This window comes from Postia placenta, assembly GCF_002117355.1.
Source record: "Postia placenta MAD-698-R-SB12 unplaced genomic scaffold POSPLAscaffold_1, whole genome shotgun sequence".
NCBI lineage: Eukaryota > Fungi > Basidiomycota > Agaricomycetes > Polyporales > Adustoporiaceae > Rhodonia > Rhodonia placenta.
The window spans coordinates 927,364-945,831 of NW_020169832.1; the positions used below are offsets into that span (position 1 = coordinate 927,364).

The 18,468-nt window shown below is 55.1% G+C and overlaps 8 protein-coding genes across 8 annotated transcripts; 7 read left to right on the forward strand and 1 right to left on the reverse strand.

The window, feature by feature from the left end:
- Positions 1–248: 248 nt before the first annotated feature.
- Positions 249–1,217, forward strand: POSPLADRAFT_1042372 (hypothetical protein; the record flags this gene model as incomplete). The annotated part of the gene is made up of 6 exons (XM_024478092.1): positions 249–431; positions 487–621; positions 674–735; positions 799–885; positions 951–1,033; positions 1,096–1,217. The coding sequence occupies 6 exons, from the start codon at positions 249–251 to the stop codon at positions 1,215–1,217; spliced, it is 672 nt and encodes a 223-aa protein (XP_024343893.1).
- A 160-nt stretch (positions 1,218–1,377) lies between these two features.
- POSPLADRAFT_1129006 (hypothetical protein) lies at positions 1,378–2,724 on the reverse strand (the record flags this gene model as incomplete). Its single annotated transcript, XM_024483796.1, has 4 exons — positions 1,378–1,755; positions 1,818–2,049; positions 2,104–2,380; positions 2,517–2,724. The coding sequence occupies 4 exons, from the start codon at positions 2,722–2,724 to the stop codon at positions 1,378–1,380; spliced, it is 1,095 nt and encodes a 364-aa protein (XP_024343894.1).
- A 447-nt stretch (positions 2,725–3,171) lies between these two features.
- Positions 3,172–5,059, forward strand: POSPLADRAFT_1129863 (hypothetical protein; the record flags this gene model as incomplete). The annotated part of the gene is made up of 10 exons (XM_024483890.1): positions 3,172–3,326; positions 3,443–3,506; positions 3,527–3,626; positions 3,682–3,759; positions 3,809–3,873; positions 3,926–4,039; positions 4,099–4,335; positions 4,434–4,573; positions 4,622–4,986; positions 5,007–5,059. The coding sequence occupies 10 exons, from the start codon at positions 3,172–3,174 to the stop codon at positions 5,057–5,059; spliced, it is 1,371 nt and encodes a 456-aa protein (XP_024343895.1).
- A 446-nt stretch (positions 5,060–5,505) lies between these two features.
- POSPLADRAFT_1164379 (hypothetical protein) lies at positions 5,506–8,767 on the forward strand. Its single transcript, XM_024487819.1, has 18 exons — positions 5,506–5,707; positions 5,767–5,970; positions 6,034–6,123; positions 6,173–6,225; positions 6,277–6,398; positions 6,455–6,575; positions 6,636–6,654; positions 6,714–7,006; positions 7,064–7,115; positions 7,292–7,418; positions 7,471–7,605; positions 7,663–7,688; positions 7,742–7,993; positions 8,084–8,118; positions 8,175–8,258; positions 8,315–8,421; positions 8,483–8,491; positions 8,545–8,767. Exons 1-18 carry the CDS (start codon positions 5,520–5,522, stop codon positions 8,680–8,682), a joined length of 2,055 nt encoding a protein of 684 aa, XP_024343896.1. The 5' UTR covers positions 5,506–5,519; the 3' UTR covers positions 8,683–8,767.
- Positions 8,768–9,139: 372 nt separating this feature from the next.
- POSPLADRAFT_1175841 (hypothetical protein) lies at positions 9,140–11,956 on the forward strand. Its single transcript, XM_024488381.1, has 8 exons — positions 9,140–9,612; positions 9,672–9,715; positions 9,779–9,872; positions 9,936–10,295; positions 10,349–10,522; positions 11,128–11,292; positions 11,350–11,480; positions 11,514–11,956. Exons 1-8 carry the CDS (start codon positions 9,247–9,249, stop codon positions 11,680–11,682), a joined length of 1,503 nt encoding a protein of 500 aa, XP_024343897.1. The 5' UTR covers positions 9,140–9,246; the 3' UTR covers positions 11,683–11,956.
- A 290-nt stretch (positions 11,957–12,246) lies between these two features.
- POSPLADRAFT_1128913 (hypothetical protein) lies at positions 12,247–12,795 on the forward strand (the record flags this gene model as incomplete). The annotated part of the gene is made up of 4 exons (XM_024483793.1): positions 12,247–12,363; positions 12,453–12,544; positions 12,593–12,671; positions 12,739–12,795. The coding sequence occupies 4 exons, from the start codon at positions 12,247–12,249 to the stop codon at positions 12,793–12,795; spliced, it is 345 nt and encodes a 114-aa protein (XP_024343898.1).
- Positions 12,796–13,268: 473 nt separating this feature from the next.
- Positions 13,269–15,318, forward strand: POSPLADRAFT_1175843 (hypothetical protein). The gene is made up of 5 exons (XM_024488382.1): positions 13,269–13,882; positions 13,948–14,002; positions 14,059–14,153; positions 14,210–14,617; positions 14,669–15,318. Exons 1-5 carry the CDS (start codon positions 13,274–13,276, stop codon positions 15,248–15,250), a joined length of 1,749 nt encoding a protein of 582 aa, XP_024343899.1. The 5' UTR covers positions 13,269–13,273; the 3' UTR covers positions 15,251–15,318.
- A 1,853-nt stretch (positions 15,319–17,171) lies between these two features.
- On the forward strand, positions 17,172–18,387 carry POSPLADRAFT_1129648 (hypothetical protein; the record flags this gene model as incomplete). Its single annotated transcript, XM_024483862.1, has 3 exons — positions 17,172–17,867; positions 17,936–18,153; positions 18,213–18,387. The coding sequence occupies 3 exons, from the start codon at positions 17,172–17,174 to the stop codon at positions 18,385–18,387; spliced, it is 1,089 nt and encodes a 362-aa protein (XP_024343900.1).
- Positions 18,388–18,468: the final 81 nt, after the last annotated feature.

An 18,468-nucleotide genomic window follows, 5' to 3' on the forward strand; every position in this document is an offset into this window, starting at 1 on the left:
AGGGCCATTGGTGTCCAGGTCTGCAGCTGGAGGCCCTGAAGGACATGGAGAAGCATAGAGATGTAAAAGAGTAATATTGGAGAGAGCAGAACAAGCTTCGGCAAAGCCCGAATTGCACTGGTGACGTTTACCCGGAGCTTCCCCGGACCGCGTGCGCAGCGCGTACACACCGCGCAGCTGTGTACTTCGTCTACACTCTTGTACTAGCTCTGGGTCTCTGAGTAGTCCATATTATTTGCGCTGGCGCCATGTCCACATACGACTCACTCCATCGTCAATGTCGGACCTTGGAGTCTCTCTTCGACACCAAACTCACAGCTTATGCCCGCCTTGCTTCTTCCATTGCCCGCCACCAGGACGACATCGAGGCCACTGGCTCAGGCGAGCGTTGGAAAGACCTTGAGATAGAATGCGAGGAACTGCTCGAGAAGGTGTGCGTATTTGCATCACCACGCTGCACGATGTTCACAGTTCGGCCATGGGCAGTTGCAAGAACTGAACGACCAGCTCTCTGCGCTCTCAGATGACACGGACAATCCTCCATCGCAGACCATGTTGCGTGCGATACAGAGACATAGGGAGGTGTATCAGGACTACGTACGGGAATTCCGTAGGACAAAAGTACGCACGATCACCCCGGCGACATGTTCAGGTACTGACTAGGCTCGCATAGACGAACGTGCAGGCCGCGTTGGATCAAGCGAACCTGCTAAGCGGCGTGCGGAACGACATCGAGTATGTCTGAGGTTACGCGACTTCACACGTTCCACTCTTCTGATGTGAAGCCGCACCATGCAGTGCATACAGGTCCTCCGCGGCCGACTCGTTGCTAGCCGAGCGGGGACACATCGACAGCTCACATCGTATGACGGACGATATCCTTGCGTACGCATCTGCTTCTTGTCGCTTCCCACGAGCCAGCATCCATCTCACTTACATGCCCTCATTAGCCAAGCATACGAGACCCGTGCAGAGTTCTCTAGGCAAGGCTCGACCATTTCGGGGATCAATGCGCGAATGACGGGAGTGCTAAGTGCGTGTGCTCTCCACGTTGCTGTACTAAGGTGCTAAGTACTCATACAAGTCCGCCGATAGCTTCCCTGCCGGGGATGAACCACCTCATTTCCATGATCAGGTCACGGCGGCGGCGAGATGCAATCATCGTGGGCTGCGTTGTGGGCGTATGTTTAATCCTCCTGCTCATGTACGCTTTCTAATACCAGCTACTGCTGCCTCGGAACTCTTGCATACTGTATGTTCCTTTGTTCCTATCCTACGATAATATCATTATTCTTGCGTGGACTCACAATGAGCTTGCGTTACTTTTTTTCCCACCTCAATGCCTCGTTGCTGGTGCTGATTTGACTTCTGGAAATTTTATTCGTCCTCTTCCTCCTCGCTGTCGTCGAGTAACAGCTTCCTCTTATCCCGTTTCTTCGTCCTCGGTGCTTCCCTATGTCCACCGCGCTCGAAACTCCGCCAGTTCTCTGCCAGCCGCCACACCACGCCCCATTGTGTTTTGTCCTCGCCGCCCACCTCCTCGACCTCCGCCGCGCTCTGCTCAACCCGCCACCCGCGTGCGTCCGCAATGCGGCACACCATATCCCACGTATACGGCGCGCTCAGGCGCACATCGTGGAAGTCCGACTCGACCAGAAGGCGGGTTGGCGCTGCGGCGCGCAGCAGAGCAATGTGCCCGCGCGAACGCGCGTTGATCCCCGTTGAAAGCGAGAGAAAGACGTTTGGGTGGGTGCGCTGGGCATCAGGATGTCGCTTCATCATGTACGGGCGAGACCAGACAAACGGTTCATGCGCACCTCGATGTCGCGCCAGCCCTCCGGGCTCAATCCGCAGCTATGCAGGTCCACGCTGATGTCCATCCACGCGTGCCCAAAGCGCGCCTTCATGCGCGCGAGCAGCTCCGCGGTGGCCTGGGGTGCCTGGACGCTGTGCAGGCTTACGTTCCTACGCAGTTCGACCGCGAGTGCGAGCTGCGCCTCGAGGATCGCGACCTGGTGCGCGAGGGGTATCGTGAACGGGGAGAGGCTGCTTGCGCCGTCGCGCTTGTCGTCGTGGTCGTGAGCGGTGTACGCCTCTGCGTACGGCGGGGCGACGGGGTGCTTGTACAGCACGCGGCAGGCGCGGTCGAGCCCGACTTCGCCGAGCATGGCGTGCGGGAAGGCCGTGAGGTCCGCGCGGAGGCCGGCGAGGACGGTTTCGAGCGGGGTGGGGTCGGGGAGGAAGGGGAGGAGGCGCTCGAAGGCGTCGGCGTGCTGTGGTTTTGAGGAGGGGAGGAAGAGGGAGGCGTAGTGTGAGCGTTTGGAGGGGACCGCGGAAGCCGGGGCGAGCGAGATCCAGTGGTAGAACCAGGGGTGGTAGCCTGGGATGGCAGGTTAATGTGCTGGACGGGTAGGATGGTGAGCAGAGCATGATGCCAGAGGGAGAATGCATAGGGTCGTCACGGTTCCGAAGGATCATGTTTACCAAAGACGTGAGGGAGAAGTGGGAACACGCACCAAAGCATGGAATAACGCTATCGGGATATTGTTCTGCAAGCTTGCGCACGAGAGGCTGATCGCTTGCGCGCGTGGCCATTGCACACATTCGGTGAGACATGGCGGTCATCGCCTCCGGTGGAGTTGGGGAGTCGGTGGGATGACAATGGACATCGACGATATGCGCGAGTATAGAAGGATCGGGGAGAGGGTGTAGATCGTGCGCCATGGTAGGTGCAGTGCAGGAGTCGCTCGGGTGTAGAACAGTGAGGTCGGACAGAGCGATGTGGGTCGGCAGTGCTTGCAAGGTATCAAGTTACGTGCCAAGGAGTAGAGGATAAGTATTCTCCGCTGCTGCCTCGGGTGAGAATCGTAGAATAAAGAAACCAGGAATTGTAATGATAATATTCACTCACGAGTCGTCTTATAACACGGTGTATAATGTCGCGGATGAAAGTGCTCGAGGCAGAGTAAGTAATTTGGCTTCAGTCGACGATTGCATCAGAGACACTCAGAGATCATATCGCGATCGATCGCGATCTCCCGCTAGATCCCGCATGTTGCCGCCGGTGCTTGACTCGATGATTTGCTCTCGAGCACTCCGGCCTCCATGCTTGCTTGTCTACACAAACTCAAATCACCCCCGCGACTGCCATTCTCTGTCTCTCGCCTCATCATGGCTCGCGGTCTTAGCATCGATATCTCCCCGCCTGTGCATCGCGGGATGAAGGAGCTGGACAAAAGCGCCTTCTGCACGTCAGTGACGGTCCTTGCCGCCAAGGTGCCTCCGGCAAAGGCGGGCAAGCTGCTAGCTGCCAACGAGTTGAAAACGTATGTGCGATGCTCCATCAACAACAGTGGCTGTCGCTTAAATAAGAGCATGTCGTCAGCTTGCTCTTAGGCTTGAAGAGGGTAAAGAGCGTTGTGCCATTGGAGGACGGGAATAGGCTTGTGCTCTTGGGGTGCCAGGAACAAGGTGCTTCGCTTTCATCTCTATCTCGCTCTGGTAGAGTGGCTGATGCCATGGCAAGCCAGGCGAATTGCCGCCTGAAGCACAAGAATACCTTAAGCAAGAATCAGCAGAGATTGTGCCTCACAAGCTAGACCTAGACTACGACTATTGGATTGCAGGTAAAGACTCCGGCATGTACTAGTCGGATAATGCTTACCTGCAATGTACTGGGAGATGATATCTTGGCCTCCATCCTTCCCGAGGAGCTCGTGGAAGAGGCTCCGTCTGGATTCGCCTCTGTCGGCCACATAGGTATGTGTGTCATGCCTAGTAGTGTGTACTACACTAATCGGATATACAGCGCATCTCAACCTTAAAGCCGAATATCTTCCGTACAAGCATATCATAGGTCAAGTAATTCTTGATGTTTGTACAGATCCAACGTATGTCGTGTTCCATAGACTCACCGCCTTTGCAGAAAAATGCGGGCCATATCCGATCCGTCGTCAACAAAACGAGTACGATTGACACCAAGTACCGCGTCTTCAAGATGGAACTACTAGCCGGAGAGTCCGACTTTATCGTATGCCATGTCAGTCGCTCCGTTGCTGAAAATGACGGAACCATGAGCTCACGACGCGTTCTAAATAGCATGAACAAAACTGCCAGTTTACGTTCGACTTCAGCGAAGTTTACTGGAATTCGCGGCTGCATACAGAGCACGGTCGCCTTGTCGATTCATTCAAGCCAGAAGGTGTCGTAGCCGATGTCTTCGCGGGGGTAGGCCCCTTCGCTATCCCGGCGGCGAAGAGAGGCTGTGGTGTCTTCGCTAACGATCTGAACCCAGCAAGTTATAAATACCTCAAACAGAATGTCAAGGACAATAAGGTTAGTCCAAGATTCCCAGATCATCTCCTTGGCTTGGCATGCGTCTTTTACTTCCTTCCCAGAGAGAAGTGAGAATTGATGCGACTCTTATTCAACAGGTAGCAGAGCTCGTGAGACCATTCTGCGAAGACGGCCGGAGTTTCATCCGCTCGGTATTCAATCGGGCATTCGATGGTCCCTTCCGAGACCCTCCACCCAAGAAGAACAGCGCACAGCTGAGGCAGGAACGCCGGAAAAAGTTCCAAGAAGAACGTGAAAGGAAGCGGTCGCCGGAGCGCTTTTACAGCTCGCCACCACCGGCGCCACGGCGGAGGCGCATCACTCAGTTCGCGATGAATCTGCCCGAATCGGCCATCGAGTTTCTAGACGAATTCCGTGGCGTGCTAGCATCCGCGAACGGAGGCGAGCGGGCTTTGAGCGGGCTTTACGGCGCAGAGGACTCGGAGGCCATGCCGATGATACACTGCTACTGCTTCACCCGAGAGCTGGAGCCAGAAAAGGCTGAGATCGATATCCGGCAGGTACGGAGTATCCCATTTCTCACCATCGTCGGCGTTGCTAATGCAGGTACATCTGCCATTTGTTGTCATAGAGAGTGGAGGACAAGTTGGGACATTCGCTCGGGCAGGAGACATCATACCACTGGGTGCGGTCAGTCGCGCCAAGCAAAGAGATGTACTGTATCAGTTTCCGGCTACCTCACGCAGTGGCGTTCGCTGCGTGAGGACAGCCCGGCGGCAGTACCATATTCGTTCTGCTCACGATGAAGCTGAGAAGTGCAGTCGCGTCGCGACGAGTTGCGTGAGAGCGAGAAATCACCTGCGCTTCTGCTATCAGTTTTGGCTGTCTAAAATGTGCTTACGTCAGCCCTCTAACCCCGCAATGCAACATGCACGAGTCAAGCCGACTGCATCCCCGCAAGCTCAACCTTGCCAGCTCATCGCTTTATTTCCGCTCATTATTCCGTTCCGCCCTGTACGGCGGCACGCTGTCCTCGCTGTCCTTAGACTCTCGTGCTTTCCTGCTCTAGACTACACTACGCGGACCGTCGTATACTCGAGTCTACATCTCTAGAGTTTGATATAGCTGTGTCTGTCCTAGAACGGCGATACCCCTCCTGTACTGTGAAGATTGTCTGACGCTCGCCAGCTGTTGAACTCCTCCCCCGAACGTGAGGCTTGACAATGTTTCCCTTCACGCTGCCGCGCATCTTCCCGACCGTGCACGCTGACTCGGATGAGCTCGCGGTCTCTGCACGCACGGTCTCAACTTTACGACACGTCCGGAACGCCATGGCGGTCCCCGAGACGGAGATTAAGCGGTGGAGGCGCGCCTTCGATGTGAACGCGCAGACGGTGGTGGACGGGCAGAAGTACGTCGCGCGGGTGCCACGCTCATGTGTGCGAGGGCGGGTTGACACATCGTGCGCAGGTACTTGAGCAGCGAGCAGTTCGTGAACGCGATCGCGCCCTCGGGGGACTTGACGAAAATTGGCCGGCAGCAGTTCGCGATCTTGTTCAAGGTCGCGGACTCGAGCAAGCGGGGCGCCGTGTCCTGGGACGACTTCGTGGTGTTCGAGACGTTGCTGAAGAGGCCTGATGCGGACTACTGGATTGCTTTCCAGTACTTTGACGTGTACGTCTTTGCCTGCTGGCAATGTGCCTGTTGTTGAGCTTTTCTGGACGTTGCTTGCGCTAGAGATGACTCGGGCACCATCACTTTCGATGAGTTCAAGAATGTCTTCAATGCTAATGTTGGGACACACGCTATCCCATTCGATTTCGACAGGTACGTGGCGATTGATTCCTTTCGCCTGCTCGTTCTGACATACTTATAGTGACTGGGTAAAGCTTTACCTTGGTACCAAAAATGGACAACACGTCCTCGGATGTAGGTAATACGCCCAGCCGATTCAGATACAGCTGATGACATTGGACACAGACAACGAGTTCACTCAGTTGATGAAGGGTCTGCAAGGCGAACGGCTACGTCAATCATTCAAGTACCTAGACAAGGATCGGGACGGTTTCATTCTCCCAGAAGAGTTCAAGAGGATCATCCTAGTACGTGGAGGTAGTTCTGTCTGTTCTCTCGTCCTCTTACTGGTTTACACCTGTAGGAAATTGCTGGACATAAACTATCCGAGGCTACCATAGAGCGACTGCCGACACTCACTGTCCTTTCCCCTGGGGGCCGGATTTCATATTCTGAAGTCATAGCGTTCCATAATATTATCAGAGGTGGGCAAATTTGAACTCTCGAGTCAAGCCAATGAAGAGTGTAAATGATGCCTCCGATAGAGATGGACATGATCGAGCGGTAGGTGTCTTCGCTCTGTGGGTCATATTGTGAGCGGGTTCTGACGTTGTAATGTTCAGTATCATCCGTGAAGCGATCGCGAAGTCGAAAGATGGGCGAATTGACCAATCGGACTTCTTGAATTACTGCGAAACGAGCACCCGCTATTCCCTGTTCACGCCTATGGAAGCACAGATCATTTTCCACTTCGCGGGCCGTGGCAACCCGATGCAACGCCTGGCCTTGCTAGATTTTGCGTCGTTGCTTGATCCGCGGTGGCGGGCGCCCTTGGAGCGGCACGAAGAAGAGACTCCGGCTACGACATCGTTCGTACATTCGGTTGCGCATTCAGTATATAACTTCGTGCAAGGAGGTAAGCGTTGCTGTGCATGATGTTTCTATGAGACGTGATGCCATGTCTGATTGACAGGCTTCGCCGGTGCTTTCGGTGCGACCATCGTATACCCAATTGACCTCGGTGAGTGCATGCGCTTCGAATCGATAAGTGATGATACTCATATTTCCTGTTAGTCAAGGTACGTCGGTGGTGGCCCATGTTCTCCATTAGTTCTCATCGCAATGATTGTAACTTGCATAGACCCGGTATGTTACGTTTCTTGCAACTCGATGGCGGAGAGTTCACATGTCATTTCTTCAGTATGCAAAATCAACGCAGTTCAGTCGTTGGACAATTGCTGTACAAGAACAGTCTCGACTGTGTCAAGAAAGTGTTCCGCAACGAAGGCTTTGTAGGATTCTACCGGGGATTGGGACCACAGCTGATTGTGAGCGCTGATCCCGTTGATACGCGTCGACGTCGCTAACCGATTATGGCAGGGTGTCGCACCAGAGAAGGCAATCAAATTGACAGTCAATGACTTTGTCCGGTCTCGTGCTATGGATCCTGAGACAGGCAGGATCAAATTGTTCTGGGAATTGGTCGCTGGTGGTACGGCTGGCGGTTGTCAGGTGGTATGTAGGCTTGTATTGCGATACAGCGGCGTGGATAGGCTGACGTATGCTGTCCAGATATTCACGAACCCCCTCGAGATCGTGTAAGTAGCGTGTGAACATTTAGACACGAGGCGGTGCTAACGGAACCACACAGAAAGATCCGTCTCCAAATCCAAGGCGAAGCTGCCAAGCTCGAGGGGGCCGCACCGAAGGGTGCAGCTCACATCATCCGTCAACTTGGTTTGCTCGGTCTGTACAAGGGCGCTAGCGCCTGTCTGCTGCGTGATATCCCGTTCTCGGCTATCTACTTTCCGGCATACTCACACCTAAAGAGGGACGTGTTCCACGAGGGCTACAATGGGAAACAACTGTCATTCCTCGAGACGTTGGCGTCTGCTGCCATCGCGTACGTGTCTTATACATCTGTCCATTCATTTGGCTTGATGCATAGCCTGTTACTGACATACGGCACGCCGAAATGGCTATCATGATGCAGTGGAATGCCCGCCGCATATTTCACGACACCTGCAGGTGGGGTTGCTCGCCTGTGCGTAGCCGATGAGAATATGCTGACGGGGGCTATGTAGACGTGGTAAAGACGCGGCTGCAGGTAGAGGCGCGTTCGGGACAGACGACATACAAGGGCATGGGTGATGCGTTCGTGAGGATCTGTGAGTGCTCCACTGCGAATCGGGCGTGTCAGCGTCGATTGACGGGGCCGAGCCAGACCAAGAAGAAGGCTTCAAGGCGTTCTTTAAAGGCGGACCGGCTCGAATCATTCGAAGCAGCCCACAGTTTGGATTCACACTGGTCGCGTACGAGTATCTTCACAAGGTTCGTTCTCATAGAGACCATGACGGGAGGCAGAATGCTGACACGCGATTGGTTGCCGCAGTTCTTCCCCGTAAGTGGTGATGTCTATTTCGGGGATATCGGGGACGCTGATTGGCTCGGCAGTATCCATTCAACGGGCAGGGCAAGGAGATCGAGACCGCGTACACCAGCCAACCAGAGGACCTGGCCAAGATTCGCGCGCGAAATGCGCTCAAGATTCTGCTGGACGTGCATGGTGACTTCGGGCGGCGGACGACATGATGTTGGGTGCTGTGTAGCTGTGTGGACTACCGTACTTCTGTTCTTATTGGTTGCTGTGCGGAATATCATGCATCTATCCGATTCCTTTCGAATGGGTTGCTGGTCTTGATGATTCCCAAGGAGTGACAGGCCGGCCAATGGGGGGCCGGACTTGAAGCCAACGAAGCGCCAAGTCGTCCGCCGTAGTCTCCCAGACGACACGATCAACTGATACCGTTCCTCGATGCGGGACCTCCGTCGCGTGTGCTCACCGTATCTCATATAACCGCCAAAATGCCTTCGTCGCCCTCACCCCCCTCCCCTAGCCTTCGGTTTTCTTTCTTCTCACTTTCCTTTTGTTTTTAAGCGGTAAGCAGCAATGTTCCACATCGTCGACCCGAAAGATACTCATGGCCCCCGCAGAGTGCTTTGCGTCCGTCGCATAGCTTTCCGCATTTTTGCCGCTGCTAGCCAGTCCCGCTCAGCGTAGACCGCTTTCCCAGTCGTTCATTCAAGCTACCTAGTCGCTCTGGTTATCGCAGGCTCCAGCAACCGTTCTATCTTGCCCCTTTGACGTTCTTCGACATGCATTCGGTACTCCTCGGGCTTTCTCTTGTCGGTACGGCCGCCGCCCAGCTTGCGGTGAATGGATGGTCCTCGGTACCGTCCAGCGTCGCGTACGCGGCGCCAACTGCGTACGGTTCTGCTTCGCCTAGTGCGTACGGATACGGCTACGCCGCACCAGCCTCGTCTGCAGGCGGCTCAGCACCTGCTGCCTCGACCGCTGCCGCTACTTCATCTGCGCCGGCCTCGCAGTACACGACACCTGCCACATATTCGTCTGAATCGATGATGCCGTATTCGTCTTTCATGGCTGGCGGTTACCAAAGTTTAGCCTGTGGGTATGGTTACACGAAGGCCAGCGACGGGTCCTGCCAATCACAATCTTGGGTGAGTCTGCGCGATCAAAGTAGCGCCGATCTTACCTGACGCGATCGCGCCTCTAAAAGTGGCAAACAACGGGGTGCTATGAAACTATTATTATTAACCATGAGTGAGCATCATTGGTATTCTCTACAAAAAAGTCCGAAATTCTGAGATGCATTACGTCATGAAGTGGATCGGGCTCTTGCAATCCCAGCTACGGCGGTGGCGGTTACGGGGGTTACACCGTCACGTCGACTGAATACGCGACAGTTACCCAAACAGCGGTATGTATTCTCGTTTTCCTTGCCCGGATCGAAGCGCTGAATGTCTGGCGTGTGTAGACACAGACCGTGCCCACGACGATCACTGTGTACGCGACTCTCACGGATATTCAGACCGACACGCAATCCGTGACACAAACACAAACGGACTTCGTAACATTAACATCAACGCAGCTGGTGCCCACAACATGGACATACGTCTCGACCGATATTATTGACAACACGAGGACAGTTGAGCAGACGGTCACAGCAACCGCTACCAGCACACAGGTCAATGTGTACACGCAGACCGACTTCAAGACCGCGACCGCGACGGAGACGCAGAAGGAGACTGAGACTGACTTCATGACAGCGACGATCTTTAGCACCATTGTGCAGCCGACAACGTACACCAGTGTCTACGTCAGCACGCAAGTGATCGACAACGTGAGTGGCTGCTGGGGTGCACCCGTAGAATTGCTCCTGATACCCTTCTGTAGACCAAGACACTGGAGTTCACGCAGACGGCGACAAAGACCGACAATATCACCCTCGTCTCCACTGCGACGCAGACGCAGATTATGACTGACATGGTGACGGTCACCTCGGTCAGCACGCTCGTGGAACCCACGACGTACACATCTCTGCTTGTCAGCACGCAAATCGTGGACGAGGTAAGGATTTCAATTTTGGCCTATAGGATCTGATGCCCATGATGGCTCTCGTAGACACAAACTGTGGAACAGACGTACCTCCAGACTGTGACGGAAGACAGGACCTACTTCCAGACACAGACGCTGTTGTCCACTGCGACGGCGACAGCCACCGCGACCCTGACCGACACCGCGACGGCAACGGAGACAGATGTCCTCACGGAAATGGAGACAGTCACGCAGCTGAGCACCATCGTGCAGCCCACTACCTACATCTCGATGGTCGTCAGCACGGAGGTCATCGACAACGTACGTAGTGTATCCTATGAGCCATTTTGCAGCAGACTGATGCGATTTGGGCAGACGCGGACTGTGGAGAACACAATCGTTTCCACCATGGTCGAGGACAGGACGTATATCCAGACCCAGACGCTGCTTTCGACGGCAACTGCCACAGCAACTGCCACTCAGACCGACTTCGAGACCGAGATGGTCACCGTGACGCAGATCAGCACGCTCGTGCAGCCCACGACGTACATCTCGACATTCGTAAGCACCTATGTCAATGAGCAGGTATGCATGGTGTCCGAACTTAGACCGCAAGCGTCTGATAAATGAATGTGCAGACAAGCACCGTGGAGGAGACCATGACCGCCACGCTCACCCAGGACATGACCATACTCCAAACGCAGACGCTGACGCAGACCGCGACTGCTACCGAGTTCTCAACTCTGACCGCCACGGCCACCCAGACCGTGACAGACACCATGCTTGCGTCATGCCTTAACTCGGTCAGGACACTATCTACATCGTGATAAACGCCCGTAGCTGACTTGTAGCGTCTGCAGTGCAAGAGCAGCTATACCCTGACCATGGGCAATGGCTACAGCTGGAACACTTACGCAACGCCTAGCGCCTCCAGCACGTGGATGAGCACCGAGACCGCAGCTGCAACCTCTGTCGTGGCGAGTTCAAACTGGTGGGGCGCCAGCGCTAGCTCATCTGCCAACTGGTGGGGAACAAACAGTGCAGCTGCTACTGCCGTCAGTGCCAGCTCCTCTGCATCCGGCTGGGCGGCATCGAGCACCGCTGGAAGCTGGAGCGCCTCGAACGCGAGTGGCAACTCGGCGTCCGGCGGCTCGAGCTGGTCAGGGAAGTCAGGATGGTCTCGCTCGTCATGAAGTTTTCCGTGATTCCTGCGGTGGTGATGGACTCGTCGACGGACTCTCAGGCCGGCTGCTCTAGCGTATCATATTGCTTAGTATGTCTGCCTCAGCCTTTCTTAAATATCGCACGGACCTCTGTTGGTATAAGTAATAGCGTAGCACACACCCCCGTTTTCTGTTTGCCTCTGATTCTCGGACACTCTGGTAGCTTTTCGTCTCTTCTTTATTCTGCTTGGCGCACATGTATATTTGGCATGCGCATTCGTTCGTTGTAGCGATGCCTCTGTACAGTGATTGCAGCGCCCGTGATCGGTGTAGTGAGCGTCGTGAGATGGAAACGAGTTGCCGAAGAGGGACGGCCGCATGACCGGATGTCGACATGCGCGGCACCGTATGTTTTTGCGACCGTCCGGCACCTCTTGCGATCGACTCGTGGAGAAGGTCATTCTCCTTAAGCGTGATCGGAAATTAACGGTTCTTTCCATCGCAGGAGCGCCAGGAAATGGCGAGAGCACGCCAGAGCACGCACAATCTCCGGGGCCATCGAGTCTGAATCATTCCATATCTGTCAGTTCCACCATGACCCTGCGCGAATGCCAAGACCCAACAGATCCCTCCACGCTCCGACACGGCGTCCAGGAAGATTTCGTGATTTTCTATGCATCTCGTGATGAATGCGGGAACCTTTGGTGTCCAGTAAGGGCTTATTTTTGATGATCGAGGCGACGCCAAAGCCTCGGCAAGCGTCCTGAAGTGTGCTGATAACAACCCCCGCTGCGCTGCAGGACTGCGTTGCCGTCGAGAGCCGTGTCAAGAATGCATTTGGACGGGATGACGGCCGTTCGGCCGTTATAGTCTACGTTGGGCAGAGGCCTGAGTGGGTATTGGCATTCTCTCCAGACAGCTGAACCCTTACTCTGAATAGGTGGAAAAGTCTGTCAAATCCTTTTCGAGCAGACCCGTGGAAGGTGGAGTCAATCCCTACGATAATCAAAGTTCGAGATGTGAGCGTGCACTGTATCTAGGACTGTCGAGCGCTGAAGTTGACGATGTTCCACGCTCTTCCTTCAGGGCGCACGTCTCGTGGACAAGGATATAGAACATAGCCTTGCCTCGTTCCTCGAGTAAATGTGTACTAAACGCTGATGTGGGAAACTTCGGCTATGGGAATGAACACGACTTTGTGCATTCTCCGCCGAAAACGCACGTTGGAGAGCGCCAGTCTATCCGCTGTATCTGCATGTCGAACGAGGGCGCCTACCAAGTGTCTGTTAAGTCGTACGCTGACTACTTGATCTAGGTCGCGGCACAACCTACACGGCTCGAAGCCGTCCATTCCAGCGGCCCCAGTTGCCAAATACCGGGCGCGCATACACTAAGAACGCCTTCTTCTTGCAAAGCTGGCGCAATCAATAGTGAACCAGCTGAGGCAGGACGCCCACCACATGTCCTGCCCGACGGCGCTACTGTAATAAGGGCTATATCGAGAATTTCGATTCGTCGAAGAGATGCTCATTTCTATCTCCGGCCTCACGCTTAAGTGCAACACTGCCTCTGGGAGATATCCGGATATGCGCCCCCCACCCAGTGCCCAACCCCCCCGACCATGTCTCCCAACGGCGATTTCTGTAGCGACATCGCTGTCGACTCCAAGCGCTCCATTAATGGATCGTCACGCAGCTGGAAGGAGACGGCGAAATGGAAGGTCAGAGAGCGAGAGGCTCTTCTAGATCGATTCCAGGGGTGGAGATTGCAGGTGCCAGTACCGGATTCCAGAACAGACGTTTCCGCCATCCCAACGTCTCAGCTCACTTCTCGCGAGAAGGAGATTGTCTTACAGGACGCGACGTCGCTGGTGGAGGCCCTTCGTGATCGCCGTTATACTGCTGTCGAAGTGCTCAAGGCGTTCTGTCACGTTGCGACGATCGCGCAGGATCTCACCAATTGCCTGACAGAGATCATGTTCGAAGAGGGGCTACAGAGAGCGGCGGAGCTTGATAGGCATTTAGAGGAAACGGGCCAGGTGGTCGGGCCGCTGCATGGTCTCCCAGTGTCAATCAAGGATCACATACGAGTCAAAGGTCATGATACGTCAACCGGGTATATAGCGTGGGCGTACAAGAAGGTCGCCGCGCATGACGCCGTGGTGGTCGACATACTGCGCAAGGCCGGAGCTGTGATCTACGTGAAAACAGCCAATCCGCAGACATTATTGGTCCGTCCCTTCCCTGGCATTTGAAAACCCCCAAGGCACGTTGCTGATCTAAGTCCCGCACGCAGTCGCTCGAGACGCACAACAATATCTATGGTCGGACAGTAAACCCTTTTAATAGACGTGAGCCATCTAGTCACATCTTTGCAAACCCTACTCAATCGCCGATCATGGTTCAGGGCTCACTCCGGGCGGCAGCAGTGGAGGCGAGAGTTCGTTGATAGCTGTCCACGGCAGCCCGATGGGGATCGGCACGGACATCGGTGGATCGATTGTGAGTGACCTGTCAATTTTGCAGACTTCGCTTCGTGAATAACAAATGCTTCATAGCGTATACCCGCTGCTCACATGGGTCTCTACGGTCTGAAAGGTTCCGTCGGTAGACTACCCCATGCCGGTCTGGAGGGTTCCCATGACGGGATGGATGCAGTTGTGGGGGCCCTGGGTCCTCTGGCCACATCCGCACGGGACCTGGCCCTGTTTTGTCGGGTGATGCTGCAGTATGAGCCGTGGCTGGTGGAGCCGCCGCTATTGGAGATGCCATGGAGACAAAACGTGATCGATGGTGTAGGCATCCCGAAGCAGCTGTCGATCGCAATTATGTGGGACGACGGTGTCGTCACCCCGCACCCTCCCATCCTCGACGCCCTGAAGCGCACGAAAGAGGCCTTGATCGCCGCAGGGCATGACGTGATCACCTGGGAGCCTCTTGATCACCAGGAAGCGTGGGACCTCATTGTGAGCGCAGCGAATGCCTGGGCCCGCATTGTACTGACATCAGCCCTGAAGACCAGGCTGTACTTTCTCGACGGCGGCGAGGAGTACCGAGAGACCCTGAAAGGCGAGCCTGTGGTGCCGCAGTCTGAGTGGATCCTGTCGCAGGTCCCGAACGACGGCAAGCCGTTCACGATAGCCGAGACATTCAAACTCAACCTCGCACGGGAGACATTCAGAGCCAGGGTCGCTGCTCACTGGAACCAGACGGTACGGAGGACCAGCACGGGTCGACCTGTCGATGCTGTGTTGTGCCCTGCCGCGCCCACGCTGGCACCGCCACATGATACGACCCGATGGTGGGGTTACACCTCGTATTGGAACCTGATGGACTATCCGGCGGTGGTGTTCCCGACAGGCCGTTTCAAGGCGCGGGACTACACACCAACGGATGTTTCAGGCGAGCTTTCTCTTGGGATTACGCGTCCCCGGAATGCGGTGGAGGAGTTCGTCAGGGGACAGTGGGTGCCGAGGACATATGACAACGCCTCGGTTAGTTTACAGCTGATAGGGAGACGTCTGAACGAGGAACGGCTATTGGGCATACTTGGGGTTATGGAGGATGCCGTGCGTTGTTCACAGGTGGCATATTCTTAATCGGCGTGATCACTTATTGAGAATGATATCTTGGTGGTTTTGGTCACGGGTGGCGCAGTTTTACACCCATCAAAAACAAGCTCCGAGTGTTGCGTGATCGCAGTTCTAAGCAGCTGAATGCCCAACGGAGCATGCTAGGTGGCCGCAAGTCTCAAGAAGCCTGAATTGCGATCACTAAGCCGAAGGAATCATGGACTGTAAGCCCGACAGTGAACAACGTTAGCTAACGTCTCGGGCAAGTCAGCCTCATGGCCAAGAGGGTAGTGTCAACTACATCCCGGAACGCACAGGACTGCATCAATATTCGATGCCGTATATCGCGGACTCGGGTAAGATAGTGGGTTACGACAATATCTTACATACAAGACGTACTGATTAACATTTCCGACCCTTGTGGCGCGGACACAATCTCTGATTTGAAACTTGACACAGCAAGTAAGTCATCTCGGGATGCTCATGTGTACCATAGGGCTAATCGGTGAGCGTGCGACGGCGGCACAACGAGCTGAGACGGACTCGAATTGCGAGAAGGGCAAGAGGGCTAAGAGAGTAATAAGCGCATATGATCAGCCAAGCCTTTTCCAAGAAGCGCCACAAATGAGCTATGATCGGACAAGTCTACTGAAAATACATATGAAGACGTACGCGACCGTTGCTGGCGAGAGCGCTGCCACATATGCGATTTCTTGGGGCAAATGTGCCGCCCCATCAGCGCACCAGCGCGGTCGAGTCATCCGGGGATGACCAGCCTTCGTCATTAGCGTCCGTATGGATGCGGGAGATGACACAGCCTCTTGTATACAGCGCCTTCATTATTGAGTCGTGCTCCGTAAATTAAGAGGGACACGTGCCCGCTGCAGTGCAGTGCTCCCGTGGTAGCCGGGGGGGGGGGAGAGACGCCAAGACGTGAGCGGACGACTGCCGAAAGACCGCAGGCGGCGACGGTCGGGGGCAGAGACCGATTGCAGATCCTGCTACTGGGGATGATGGAAGCTGAGCCGATCGGAATGCAAAAAGTTGGAAGCCAGTGCGGGCTTCGCAGCACTAGAGGATATCAGAGCTGGAAGCAGGTCTGCAATCAATTTCGGATGATGGTCGCTGCGGAGGGGGGGCACAGCAGCGAGGGCAGCCAAGCGGTGGCCGTGCGAAAAATGTGGTGGCCACGAAAGCAGTTCACACATGTTCCACCACCCAATCCTGTTCACCCCTTTGGAGCTCAGTGCCAATCATAACCTGGCACCTGTTGCATAATGCAACTGCCAGTCTGGCTTGGCCTGCTAAGAGTCTAGCTTTCATTCTAGTCGCCAAACCCAAACATTTTCTTCCCGCCGCTGTCAGGGATATACGTCTAATCTTAAAGATATGTCGGACAGGCGGCCTGAGGCCCATTGGTGCGGTGTGACACCGACTAGATTGGGCCGATATTACCACCTGAAGTCCGGCTGCACGGCATCGCATGGTTTTGTCCTGCTATTTTCACGGTCAGAGCACCCACCGATGGTATCGCATGCACTCTTACGCCGGCGCACACTCGGGACCGAGCGCTCAAATCGGAGATGCGGGTTGGGTTGAAAATCGTGCCTGTCCTGCGCTCCGAACATTTGGCAACCGAGATGAACTGGAGATGGGCTGGGAATGGCGGTCGATTGCTAACCTAGCCGCTGCCAGTCCCGTCATCATCCCTTCCCTGACTCCCCGGTACTAGCCTCGGGCGCGCTACGTTACTCTATTTGTCACTGCCGTTGCAAATATCCACTGCCCATTTGTGCGGACATATAAGGGCCCGCCTGACATATGTTGCGCTCAGTTCCGCTGTTCCTCACCCGTCTCCTGTGGTATACTACAGCACACATCCTATAATCTGTACGTCGTCTCACACTGGGTTCATGTCCCCCACTCACCTTCTCCCAGCTAATCGCCAATGCCGGGTTTGAACGCTCTATCCTCGCGCCACACAGTGATCATTCAACATGACACTGCGAGCGACTACTTGGCATTGTCCTACCCTACATTGCGACGCCACGAAGCCTCTGCTAACATTGTCCTTGCCCATGCCCTGAAGCGCGTCAGCGCCGAGGCCGCCTTGAGCGGACACCAATTCATTAGCGACGCGGACGTGCACGAGTACCTGTCCACACTCGAGACTTCGCATTTATCCCCGCACACGACCAGCGACTCCTTCTGGCTCACCATGTGGAGCCTTGCGCCTTCTGCACCTCCGACACTAGATCTCGTCCTCACTTGCGTCAATTGGACGCTGGGCGAGTACCCCATCTTCCTTTGGACTCCTCACCATCCGAGCACTCTCACCTCGGAGTGGCTAATTCCCCGCATTACGCAGCTGGTGGGACACTTACGCTCATGTGTGCCCCCAGAACGGGTCTACTCCGTATTTGGAATGACACCATTGGTCAAAGCATTCGCACGACAGTGGACAGATGTGACTGGGTTCGCGGTCGAGCCCGAGCCATTTTATGCTGCCTACTTCTCCTTCTGTACGCGCCACATTTTCCAGGGCTCGGCTGCCGAGTTACCCGAGGGACACGTCCTGCGCCGCGCAACGCTGCATGATCTGGAGCCCGTCGCCCAGCTCTGCAAAGAATTCGCCGACGACACTGTGAGAGCGCATCCACCATTTCTTCCCGCTCCGATCACGTACTGACGTGCCTGTCGCCATGCTGACAGGTCTTTTTCCCCCTCTCCATCGAAAATGCGCGGATAGAAGCGCGTGAGCTGATCACCAAAGGCCAAATATGGGTCTACGACGCCAACGGGGTCATTACGACGATTTGCGCGGTCACGCGGAACTCGCAGCGCGTCTCCGCGATCACAAAAGTGTATACCACACCCGCATGGCGGAGGCGGCGTTGCGCGGAATTCCTGGTACGCGATGTCACCGCCCGGTACGTCGCATATGGCATCCGATCGTATTGTAGCACAAAGCTCATCGGACCGCTGGCAGGCTTCTGTTTGACTGTGGAAAAGAGCGTGTCGTGCTGTACGTCGGACATGACAACAACGCGCAGCGCGTCTACGACCGGGTCGGATTTGCCGGCCTGTGCGGCAAAGACAAGCCGCAGGGCGTTGAAGACTCTATTGAGCTCGGATTCGTCGGGACGAACAGAGGCCATTGGTAACCTTTACAGTTCTTTCCCAAGACATTTTGTGCATTCAATCAATGAACGTGCTGGACCGGCTTCACTGAGTAATGTATCATT